Source organism: Perissodus microlepis, chromosome 11 (genome assembly GCF_051167445.1).
Source record: "Perissodus microlepis isolate ML-2025 ecotype Zambia chromosome 11, ASM5116744v1, whole genome shotgun sequence".
Taxonomy (NCBI): Eukaryota; Metazoa; Chordata; class Actinopteri; order Cichliformes; family Cichlidae; genus Perissodus; species Perissodus microlepis.
Genome location: NC_140471.1, coordinates 8,490,347 through 8,503,626, shown reverse-complemented (window position 1 = coordinate 8,503,626; position 13,280 = coordinate 8,490,347). Strand labels below are relative to the sequence as shown.

The window sequence follows — 13,280 nt, the reverse complement described above, 5'->3', positions numbered from 1 at the left end:
TCGTACTAATATAAAAGGTCAATCAGCCATTACTCTTCTCCTCATCAAATTTATATTTCATGCTGCTTTAAAATCTGTTTTACTCCCACCCCAAGAAAAAAAAGCTAAATATTTCTTTCCTGCAGCATCTTCTGTGACCGCAATCCACTTACAGCAAGGATAGTTGAGCACCATGATGTCATCTATGGCAATGTAGCCTCGCCGCTCCTTCGAAACCGTTGCCTCAATCAGCACCTGCAAAAGTGAACATTAATAAATGATGAGCAGATTTTATTCGTTAGCAGAGAAGCTAAAACATATACTTTTCATTAGCCTGATGCTCTCGAAGCTGAAGTGTCAGCGCATTTGAGGGCTGTGTGAATTCTACTCCACTCTGCTCTTGTTCCTTCTACTGCGACAGACGGATTAATTACAAACACACCCATCACCGCATGTTTTACCTCAGTCCACGGGGCCAAGGGAAATAATTGATTTATCAGGAGGTACACAGAGTTGTTTTTGTTGTGTCGCATTCTAAACGCAGGACAGCCACAGCAGCTGATAATGCAACTTGCCACGAGACTCAAGGGGAGGACAAACCTCCACACCCTCCTATGGAACAATAAGCTGGATGAGCTGTGGGCTCTCATGAAACCTAATCAATATCAAATCACCAACCTCAGTAACACTGAGAGAGTTATGGGACACGGGGGTGATGTTTGTTTTTGCACCACCAAGGACAGTCTCCCATCCACAAGTTTGATCAAAGGCCAGCTTTGAGTTATTGTTTCTCATAATCCTCTGGCAAAGTGATTACAGCATGTTTCCTATCGCTGGGTTTGGATTTTTACTGAGGCTCCACCCCAAATTAAAATGAAATCACATCCTCAAAGCTGCTTTAAATGTGTCTCACATGACATTCTATATCATGTTAGCTTAATCTTTACAAGGTCAAATACACTGGTGGATACCAGAGCTCCCCCTCAGCCTCCTGGAAGTACTGATCATCTTTTACCAGGTTCAAAATGTTCCATTCTTATTGTTTAATGTTGAAACATTAAGCAGGCAACATCTTTTAACACTTTTAATTCATCTTTTAATTGTCCCCTGGCCTTAAAATCCAAACAGTTACATCAGTCTGACAGGAGGAAAGTTTCTATCACTATGAAAATTCACAGAATGCAAATTGGGAAAAAGCTCTGAATGCTGTCAGAAGAAACTGTGGTGCTGGTGTAGATACATATTATACTGCACCGTTGAAAAACCTGCAAAATAAAAACAAAATGCATGAATTGATTTAAGATTGCCAAATTCTAAGTGTCAGAGATTGTCAGTAGATGCAGCTAAGCTATCAGTATGTGAAGCCTATATGATTTCCTCCCTGTGTAAATACACCCATGGCATGGTTTAAAAAACCCTACATCACCTCCTTCTCAAGCTATTGTGTTAAAAAATAATTAATATTAATTAATATAATTAAGACTGGTTTGTGTTGCTAATTAAACCAGAGTTTGTTACTTGTTTCCATACAGGTGCCAATATCATACATCAGTCACATGACCTTCTTTTTTTCTATTAATATGAAAGTATTTAATGTTACTTTAATGATGGCAACGACACTAGTTTGACCTAAAATCATCCTAAACTTGTCCACATTTCTCATGCAGACTTCAACAGCGAATCCAGCAAAGCAGTTTTTTTCTCTCGTTTTTTGCGGGGGGGTGTTCAAACTCAGGGAAAAATATCACTGTAGCTGAATACTTCTCTGCCAATACCAAAATTATACTTTGCAAAACCTCTGTCTGAGAGCTGGTTAGGGGTTGTTTTTTTTTTTACTTTTTGATTTACACTGAAGGAGCTTTGACACCCACATCATCTCTGCTACCGCAATCCTCTTGTGTTTGAACACCTAATTTAAGAGTCACAACTGCATCTTCAGGACCTCTGGCCCAAACCGCAGCCTTGTCAGCAGGACGGAGACGGTCCACCTTCTTTGGGCTTTGAAAGAAAGACGTCAACCGGTGTGACAACAAACTCGGCCATGCGTGACCCCTAAAGGCACCTTCCCAGAGAGATGGTGATGGGATGTGAGGAGATTGGGGTCAGCTGGAAAAAGAAAAAAAGTCCAGACAGGATGCCATGCAGGAAGCCAGGCATGCACAGAGGGGAGGCTTGAAGCTTGCAGAAGGAGAAGTGGAGTGGAGAGGAGAGGAGAGGTGAAAGGAAAAGCAGGAGGAAGGGTCCTGGCTGCTGGGTCTCCTGGAGTTGGAGGCTGACCCCGCTCTGTCCACAGCTGGTTGCTCTACTCACAGAGGAGCACTGAGGCTAATCTCCTTCTGTCAGAGTCAATTTTTCCTGTTTGTTCCCAGACTTTGTTGGAACCTGAGCTGGAAGATGGCACCGCTTTTCAAAAGCAATATTAACGTTTTACTGTTTTCATCGTTTTCCCCCTTCTTCAGGTTGTCAATTCGCTTAAAAGCAGAGTCCTCCCCTCTGATTTGATTTTCTCTACCTTTCCTTTTTTCGCTGTCTGCCTTTATTTCTTTCATCTTCCTCTCACGTCTTCTTTACTTAACTCCTTACAAGCCCCTGCTTTACCAGAAAATAAACAAACAAATCATTGCTATAATGAAAGCATAATATACTTCCGTATGTTGACCTGAATTAGCTGTGTAAACACATGCAGCCATGCCATTAGACTAACATCAAAATTAGCCAGAAACACTGATTGGGCTTAATGGCATACAAGACAGAGGGAAAAAAATGTCTCGGAAGTCTAATTAAGGTGTTATTACTCTCCGCTGAGCTAAAGCACTGAGGAGATTGATTGCTGGTTAATCCTTGAACTTCTTAGCCATTAGAAGAGCAGCTTTTTACGAGGGAGACATTCAGAGCATTTGTTTTAATAAACAACCTCTGCGGATTTTTATTGAAAGCCACTTTCCCAATGAAACTTTCCATGTGCCTATTCTTTATTCTAATGAGCTGCTACTTTTCTTTCTCGGGACAAAAACGCAGGCATCATCTTTTGGAGATAAAAAAAAATAAGGAAATAAATAAATAAAAGAGTGACACCGCGGTGATTTACGGCTGATATAAGATGCACATTATGAGAACATATTACATTATCCTGTAATACTGGCTTTTAGAAACGGTTATAATGTATACAAATCTGGAGACAATTTATTTGGCCCTATAAACGACCTGCTACCTTTTCTCCAGTAACGAGACACAATTAGGCACACCAGGCTTTCACTCACCATGAGACGCAGTCATGCATTAGATAGATTACAAAGGTTTGCGTGCTGAAGTAAATCTGATTGGGTAGGAATACCAAAGAATAGCAGCCAGTGTCTGAAGATATAATTTCAATGTCAAGAATCTCAATTCGCTCTGTACAGCGTTAAAAAAACGAAAACCTTTAACGTAGCCATGGGCTCAGCTTGAGGACTCTCAGCAGGCTACAGCGAGGAAAATAGCAGAAATTATCAGACAAAGAGGAGACACACAGATTCTCATTTACAAGCCTTTGATGTGTTTAATGCATGTTATCTTTTTCCTTTTTAACTGAAATTGGTTTTATAAGTAAACAAGATAACATCATGGGAAATCGTTTTACATATCGAGACTTAATAATAACAATGTGAAAAAATGTCTGAGCGTGTCTATGAAAGTAGACGCTCTGTCACTTTGTTATTCTGGAGCATTCAGGTGTGTCTTAACACAATGCCAAGGAGAAAAGATGTCAGCACTGATCTTAGAGGAGCAGCTGTTGCTGCCCATTAGCCTTGGAAGGGTTATAAGGGCATTTCCAAACAATTTAAAGTCCATCATTCACAAGTTTATTCCCATGTGGAAAACATTCAAACACTAGTCAATCTTTTCAGGAGTGGACATGGCAGCAAATTCACCCCCCAAGGTCAGACTGTGCAATGATCAAAAGAGCTACATGTCAGACTCCACAGGCCTCAGCTAGCATGCTTCATGTTCAAAAGTTCAAAATGCTATAATTAGAAAAAGCCTGAACAGGTAGAGGTTCTTTAGAAGGGTTGGCAGGAGTTTCTTCACTCTAAAAAGAACATCAGCAGCACGGTTTACGTTTGCACAGTTGCATTTGAACAAACCACAAGACTGGTGGTGGTGAGAATTAGCTGTAATGCTCAGCACCGTGTTAGTGCAAATTAGTGCAAACACCACATTCCAACAGTCAGGCACCGTGGTGCAGGGCTAATGACCGGGGCTTTGTTTTGCAGCCACAGTCGCCGCAGTCATCCAGTCGATCAGACCACGAACTCCTCTGCACACCAAAGTATTCTAGAGTCAAATATGAGGCCGTCTGTCTGACTGAAATCGGGGTCATGCAACATGACAACGATCCTAAACACAGCAGCAAATCTATAACATAATGACCCAACGTCCAGACCTCAGTCGGATTAAAATGCTGTGGCAAGAGTAACGATGATGTGAGAGACTGATAAAGTCACACAGAAAATGATTACTTCAGTTTATCACTGCTAAAGGTGGTTCTACAAATATTCAGTCCTGTACTTGTTTTTTCTCAGGAGTTCTTTCAAAACGGTTTCACATGATTGTATATTCACATTTTCTAAATCATTTGCTAAAAAAAGAGGTGAAACACACATTGAACAAAACATTTCTCGTACAGTTTTTTTTATAGATGACACAAATATATAGGGAGTCAACATAAAACTATCATAAATGCCTTTGTGCACGATAATCATGTGGCAAACGTTTGACATCGTGTCAGCCATGCAGTGTGTAATTAAAGTTTCATAGAAATCACCAGGTAAAAGAAAAGAAAAATAAAAATATTATGTTTCCATCATACCATATCAACACATGGGGAAAAGTAAGAAAAGGAAAAAAGAAGACAGGAGGGGTCGGCTGGGACCGGATGGGTTCAGCGCAGAGGTGCATGTCTCCGGCTCTAGTTAGCAGTTTTGGGGGCTCGATAACATCTTTAATATTTGATAACAAGATTCTCCAGGTATTGCAAACACTCTAAACCAATATGAGGCAGAGGGAAATATGGCAATGCACAGCAGATCGCACTCGCACGACATTTTCAATCGAGACATCTCAAGGTGATCTTACTGCCTTCTATTTTCCATTCCTGAAACCCATTGCACTCCAAATCCCAATTTCACATCTGTGATAGGAGGAAGAGACTCCTGTCAGCCCTCGCATTAATATACACGGCAACCTGATCAGAAAATTTACAGTAAAATGTACATAAAGTGCAAACATAGACATGTTAAAGAAAAAAAGAAAAAGAAAAACATCATCATTCATTTTCGATAAAATCCTCAAACACTCAAGCTGGATATAATCAAGAAAATAATTTTTTAAATCACCAGGAAAGAGAACAAATGAGATTGGAGTGATTGTGGTTTTTCGGCATATTAATCCCCTTAGTTTTGGTGATTATCAGAGAATTTGTCAGACTCCACTTAATTACATTCCACAATGACATTTTCAAGAAATAAACAGAGACTGAGTGCGTGCCCCAAACAAGGTATTTCATTACACCCCAAAACGGCGAAAGCTCGAGTGTACTCTCACATCTGTATCTCTGCAGTGTAAAAGCCTGGCATTTTGTATCCCTGTGCTGTAGGCAAGAAACTGGCTCCTCCAATATGTCCTGAAACCTAATAAGGCAGAAGAACTTGAGGATTTAAAAACTGTCTCCAAAAGCTTGTGTGTTCCCGTGGGATTTATTTTAGTCACACACAATGATAAGAAGGGCCCATTATCCACCGCTGCTTCAAAAGAGTGCTTTTCTACTTTAATGACAGTGTAAATCAGCCTGCCTATCATTTAAAACCCAAAGTGGAAGTATTACACCTGCCACGGAGCTAATATAAACAAAGACTTTCACCATTTAAAGTCACACAAAGCTGCTGCTATACAGCTAAAAAAAACATGTAAAAATGAAAGTTGAACGCTGTGCCACTGCAAACTTCTCTTCCCCCTTTTCGTTGCTGCTTTACAATAGAGGATGGCCAGCACTATTAGATACCATTAAAGAAAACATTGAGCTTTTACACCTCCCCACTTGCCCTTCTCTCCGTTCTGTCTGTGCAACAGAGAGCAATGACGTGTTGCAAGACAAGGCCCACTGTCATTCCACAGTGATGAGGTTTTTGACTGCCGAGGGATTAGCAATGTAAGCCGTGGCATATGTGACTTTGTGGAGGCAGTTTGTTTTGTTTCCTTTGTACTCAGAAGCAGTATGAGGTCAGCTGAGTTAAAGTGAAATGTGAGATGAAAGTAGAAGAAAGAAAGAAGGAAAACTACATTGCTTTAATTCCTCACAAGCTAAAATTGGATACAGTTTTTCTAACGGTGCCAATATCTGCTGATCAAATCCCAAATATTAGCAATTTAATCCAATCTATCTGAACACCGTGTTTCCCCCCATCATGACATAAAAGCCATTAGCAGTTTAAGCTGTTCTATTAAAAGCCACTACTGTCAATTCTAATTCGAGTGTAAGGCCCATCTTCTTCTTCTTCCCTTGTACTGTTTGTCCTGTCTTCAGAGCCATCTACTCCTCCTCATAAGCCCATTATAAAGCTCCTTCTCCTATCTGGAGCCTCTCATTGGCAGCTGCAGCATAATTCTGACTCACCTATGAGCCATCACTGTTTACTGGGATGCTAACGAGACCGAGAGACGAGAAAGTACACAGCTCCCCGGAGAAAGGGAAAGGAATTAACCGCCGATGTTCAAAAAGCAAATTCAATAGCACTTGACTGGCGAAGAAAACGCAGGATAGGTTTTATTATTTTATTCAGGACTTATCTGCGCTGATGTTATGATAGGGTGAAACTGTGGTTAGTGAGTCTGTTTTATAACACGGAGATGGCAGCTCTCTTCCACTTCCAGCTCGCTCACTGTTAAACATGCAGAATGAGAGCAAACCTCCACTTAATGTATTTAATAAGGGTACAGTGAAAGTAGCGATTTGCGATGAAAATGCCATGAAAAGAAAAGAATCAGACAGTGTGGACCTCATTATGTGTCACTGATGAGCAGTTTCACTGGCAGGCGTCCTTTGCTACTCTGTTTATGGGGACAAAGCTCAAGAGACACTGCAACTGGATTTGGCACTGATTAGTGCAGCTTGCTGTCTTCTTGTATAGTTAGTGATTTGTAGCTACTGACTTGATATCCAGAAATATAGCTACAGATGGCAGCGCCACAAACTCAGTGGGTTTCACTATAATGGTTTGTTTCTCTTTCAATCAAAGAAAAATAATGTCCCTTTTTAACTTAGGTCAACAAACGTTGGTGTTTAATTATAACCTGGAAAAGAAGTAGATACATAAAGTATGCCTGAAATATTATTTTCTGCTATGAGTCAAGTGCCCCTGACTGTAATACTGTTCTGTACAATATATACATGTGTTTGATCCTGTTAACCTAACATTGTTTACCTTATTTTCAGATCGCATGATGTCGGGAGAAAGGCATCACCCTGCATCTACACCCCAGGCCTGCACAACGCTAAGGACTATTATTTACATAGTGAAGGTCACATCTTGCAGATCTGAATAGAATTTAATTAAGTCAGCAGGATTGACAGTTCTTGATAAAATGCACACTACTCAACTTAATTGCTTTTTGACAGCTCCGCAGAGTTTGCAGAAAGATGAAATTGGATTAATAGACGGATAACACTCACGCTCACCTGACTGTGCCATGTGCAGACCACAGCATATCAGACCCTCACAGTGCATGCCAGTCACTGTCTGCGTGCTGCATGCACACAATGGCGTACCACACGAATTGTTAGAGTGGAGTGAAAGTGCAGAAAAACAAACCTCGCGGGGTGAAATCTCCACCAGGCATTTCCTTGTGAGATCTACTTAGGTGCTTTAAGCACCAGCATTGGCTACATCCACAAGGGAATCAGTGCTAATTAAGTTGCAAATGTAAGTAATTAACTGTACCTCGAGGCTAAAATGAGTAGTGATCAACAGAGTCTCACTGTGTACCATTTTTAAGCTCTACATGATCGCGGTCAATGAGTCTGTATATCTACAACAGAAAAATAAATGTTAAGTTCTTAGAGGAGCATCAAGCAGCTCCTCCGACATATTAAAAGCGAGGATGACAAAGACTTTAAGTCAGTTTTAAATCAGTTTCATCAACATATTTAAATATGAATGTTTGTACCTGGTATTCGTTCGGCCAGAAGGTGCTGACAGCCAGCTCAACCTGATGCCACTGTTTGCCATGAGGCCCCGACGTGTTCCACACTGGACTGCCGAGCGGGCCGCCGTTGACCCGCACATATGCCCGTAGAGCCCCGGGACTGTGGCCATCACGGCTATACAGGAAGTAGCTGAACTGGACGCAGTGCGTGTCATTTTCACTCAGTGTCTGCAGCAGCAGCTGAGCACGATGACCCACGGCATGCTGGGAGGAGTTCACCAGCATATAGGACCCTGGAAAAAAAGCAGGACAGAATGCAACAATTAATCGCTGTATTCAACATTTATGTGTTATTAAAAGTCAGGGTCATTAACTGTGAAGCCAATTTTTCTGCTGCTCTGTATTGGCCGGTTTAAGCCTGAAAACAATGTAATAGTATTTTAAATCATTGCGTTCCTGTACACCAGCTGTCTTACATGCGTCAGAAACAGACATCATGTACAATTTGCGGAAGTGAAGCGTGCATTTTAAAAAAGTTAACTAGTCTCTTGAATGCCTGAGGTGTTTATTCATTTTAAATTGGAAAATGAAGTCAACCACACAGACACTTGCACTATCTTCTACACCCGTGTTTTCCTGAGGCAGTAATAACTTTTTGGACATTCATGTATTTTTCATTCATGTATTTTACAATTTGACTGTGTTGTTTTCTTTAGAAACAAGGGGCAATATTGAAAATCGTAGTTTGAGTTTATTTATATATGTAATAATGCATAATGGGAAAATACACAATCTACAGTACTGCACAAAACTCTTGAGAAACCCATCACTTTTTTATTGTGCTTCGAAAATGGGAATTAGGTGCAGCAATTTATTGAAACATACATTTAAACGCAGCATGTACGACTCTGATGAGCTTCAACACAGCTTGAACTGTTATTGCTTTACGTAGCTTTCAGGAAAAGTACTCCAGGCTTCTTGAAGGAAAGTTGAAAATACTTCTTTGGATTTTGGCTCCTTTCGTTTTGCAATAACGTTCAGGTTCAAGCTCTAGTGAGGTCAATCCATGACTAATAGTGTTACTGTGTTTTTCTATCCAGGTATGATTTTGAAGTATTGGCAGTGTTTTTTTGGAGTCACTGTCATGCTGAGAAATTAGATGTTGTAAATCAGATGCTTTCCAGATACAGGTACTGCATGGAAGATCAAAATTTTGCTTCGTAATTCCATTAATTCTGATCTGAAAAGATCACCAACACCAGAGGCTGAAATCCAGACACCGTATTTTATAGATGTTATAGACGCTCATGGTTGTACCCATCTCCTGACCTCCTCCATACATATTGGTGATGATTTGAACCAAAAACTCTAGATTTTGGATCCTTTACTTTGTCAGACCTCTTGCCAATGATTTTCAGTTCAGTTCTTGTGGAATTTGGCACACATCAACCTTTTCTTCCTCTTTCCCTTCCTTAAGAATGGCTTCTTGACAGTAGTTAGTAGTGGACTGAACAACCATATCCATCTGTCAGGTCCTGTGTCAGGTTTCTGCTAGATTTGTCCTGTTTGTTAAGGACAATTTGAGTTTCCTCAAATTTTTTAAGGACACACTGCACACCATGCAGAATTGTGTCAACCTTTCAGCTACAGGCTGCTTGGGAATCACTTTGTTACGGAGCCCCGCAGGGGACATGGGAGAAAAAAAAAATTAAGACGGACTTTTGCGAGATCTCGCAAAAAAAACCTCGGGATCTCGCAAAAGTTTTAGCCGCATTCTTCAGAGGCCGCCAGCTCAAAGCCGACTGGGAGGTCGAGGCACGATGTGCCGGGAAAGCGGTGTTCCTCCCGGCTGTAGTAGGTCTCGACCTCCCGTTAGCTTCGAGATGGTGGGTGTCAGATCTCCGAAAACGTCGGAGCACTTTTGCAAATATGTGATGTCTTGTAAACCGAGCAGGTATCTGATGTTTACACAACTACATTCACGCCTCAAAATATCTTAAAAGTGTATTTTGTGACCCAGAAAGAGTAATATTACAACTAAGTAGCTGCCGCCATTGTTGGAATTCAACTTTTGCGAGATCTCGCAAAAGTCCGTCTTAATTTTTTTTCTCCCATGTCCCCTGCGGGGCTCCGTACTTTGTTGATGCAAGAATGTTATTTTATGCCTTTTGAACTGTGTTATATTTGGCATTTCTCAGATTCAGCTAAAGAAATGGGAACAAATTATGTTTTTGTGACAGGGTCCTACTAGCAACTTTAAAGTGAATCAGAAACAGAATACTTTATTAATCCCTAGGGAAACTGTGTAGACACACATGCTCCAAGACAGTAAGAACAGAAACTAAATACAGGTTGCAACATATAACATAATAGCTCTAATTATTATTGTTATTATATCTGTGTGCTACACAAAATTAATATACTTTGACATCAAGTTGCCCCTTTTATCTTTCTTATTTTTTCTGTAGAGGATGTGCAAATGTGCACTCTTTGCTAAGTTGCCCGTCGGCTTAACAAAAAAACAAAATGTTCCTTTGGAAATGGTACAAGGACTGGACTGAGGATGAGTGAAAACGCAGGCAATGTCCAAAGAAAAACTTTGAAACATCTTTAGAAAGCCTGGAGAACTACTGCTCAAAACCGCTATAACAAAATGACAAGAAAGTCTGGCTCCCTGGAGGTAAAATATAAAGAAATGAGGGCTGGCTCATGACTCGCACAGTACCGTACAAGCGTATAACAGGAGGAATATGAAAAAGAGAGTAAATTAGTTACATTAGTGCTCATACCGCGAACATGTCCATAGCACAGACTTGTTCATCTAGTTTAAGTGGTTGAGCTTTGCAAATGAATCACTGAGGCATTTTTGGGAAGCAGACTCCCATGAACCAAGGCAAACATATCAGACAAGGAACAAATCTTTTTTTAACCACTTTTCGCCATGCGAATCAGAAAGAAGAAAAATGAAAGTATTATCCAGCAAGTCACTGCTATGTGTGTAAGTGGTTAACAAAAGGGGAAAAAAAATTAAATGTGGGCTTTTGAATGTACAGACACATTCAGTTCTGGCGATGGCAGCAGTGAATACCGGAGACAGATGAGGGGACCGAGTGAGAAAAGAAACTGAGTGAGAAAAATGAGCTCATGGCCAGTTTCCCTCTTCCCTCTTCACCAAGGTGACGCCGAGGTAAAAACGAGATTCACAAACCCCCCCCCCACCGCCCCAAAGCCTCCTCTAATCAGGATAACATAACCCCATTGCCCTTTGCCTCACATCTGTCCTGCCTTGAGTCTGTGCCCACTAACGTGATTAGCACAACAATGTTTGGAGACCTTCCTGTGTACTCAAATAATCAAGCCTGTTGTCTTTGTACTCCAAGGTCTTTCTGTTCTCAGTCAGAAACAAGCCCGAGAGACCAGGCAGTCACAGCCTTGGCGCCAGGTGTCCAGAAGACACTTATTCTCCTCTCAGATGTAATAGCATGTGAATGGTGCAGAAGCCAGACAGAGGAAAAAAATCTTAACATCCCACCGAGTTTGCACCTCTGAAATAGGAGCCTCTCTGACAATAAGCATCTGGGGCAACACACCATACCTACAGAAGTACTCTGAGTTATGAATATAGAAGTCTTTAGCTTTTTTATCCTCATCTCTATTAAACGCCAAACAAGCACCTGATGGAGTCATCCGCTTCTTCACAAGCACAACCAGCCACTGAGAACACACTAATTACCTCTTTGAGCGCAAATAGGACAAAATGCCTAAATTTACAAGCTGATGTTCTACATAATGAGATTGAGATTCACAACCCTTAACCCTGGAGCCATAAAAAACATTAAATCAAGGAGCTGTATGTCCGCTCATTACGTGAAAGCTATACTTGTGGCCTTTGCTATAAAACCGCATTGCACTGCAGCGCACTGTCAACACCTCCTGATTTGTGTCCTGTCCTGCGCTTGGCATCTCGGCACTCTCATTTCGCTTTGCTTAATTAGATCTTTCAGAGTCCGTCTCCTCTCTCGCACCCTCCGGGCCCACGAGGGACTCATAAAATACCAGAAAAGGGCTGAGGTGCTGAGGCCATACTGTCCTCACTGTGCCTCCTGTTTTATATATAGGCATTATTAACACCTTTCTGTTGACTCTGCAATAACGTCACGTGAGAACGGACAGAGCAGCCGCCCTGCTGCCCTTTAACCTGCTTGAAGACTCAAACCGAAGATGGAGTGAAGTCATAAATTTAATAAGGGTTAGCACGTGTGTGTGAAAGCAAATGATGGCGAAAACCTGAAACACTGTGACAAATTAAATGGAGGTCCTGGACACAGTCGGTGCAGTAATCCCAATATACTGGGAGATAATCCACATTAACTCGCTCAGTATGGGCATTATGTATATTACTTGATTTGATTTGGCAAGTTTTCGAAGCCCTGCCTCTGTGTAAGCAGGAATTTCTGCTCCTAATTAAATGGTTGTGTCTGAGGGCTGAAAAGGCTAAGCAAAAGCATTTAACAAAAGGAAACATAATGGGAAATTAATCAAATCTATTTCTACACAATGTGTTTCTTTTTTCTGTTATGTAATCCGTTTAGTAAAAAAGTAAATAGACATTGATTTTTTTGTGCCTTTTCTCATACACAGACAACAAATATATCTCCTTTCTTTTAAAGGGAATTAACACTTTAAATAAGATACAAAGATATCATTTAATTCGAGCACACATAAGGCGGGAGACTGGAAGACCTCCGTGTACTTCAGAACCAATGTTGAACAGCGTGAACGGAACATGAAGAAAACGAAATGTTTTCAGGCATAAACTGAAGTGGGTGACGGTGTGACAAAATGTCTTTTTGCAGCAGCACTCTCTGCACACTCCATCTGACCTTGTTTGCCAAGTCTATATTATGGAGACAGAACATCTCTGCAGAGCCCTGTGCAAGGACGGAGACGAGAAAAGGAAGGGCAACACCTATTCAATTTCCTCTCAATAACTGACACTTTGGACAAGACGTCGATTTTTGATTAAAAAAAAAAAACAAGCGAAAGAAAGAAGACCTCATCGGGGTCAAAGGGCTGCCTGCGAAGTGGTCCAACTTCAGAGTGCATTGCAGTGATGGGAT

The 13,280-nt window shown here is 41.0% G+C and overlaps 1 protein-coding gene across 4 annotated transcripts in view; it reads right to left on the bottom strand.

Moving 5' to 3' along the window:
- Positions 1 to 13,280, bottom strand: part of ptprub (protein tyrosine phosphatase receptor type Ub) — a 210,485-nt gene that overhangs the window by 85,708 nt on the left and 111,497 nt on the right. For all 4 annotated transcript variants that reach the window (XM_084942834.1, XM_084942835.1, XM_084942836.1 and 1 more), the window contains exons 3-4: positions 8,182 to 8,453; positions 153 to 234 (exon numbers count right to left, since the gene is read on the bottom strand). In XM_084942834.1, the coding sequence (XP_084798960.1) occupies positions 153 to 234; positions 8,182 to 8,453 (354 nt within the window). The remainder of the gene's footprint in view (positions 1 to 152; positions 235 to 8,181; positions 8,454 to 13,280) is intronic.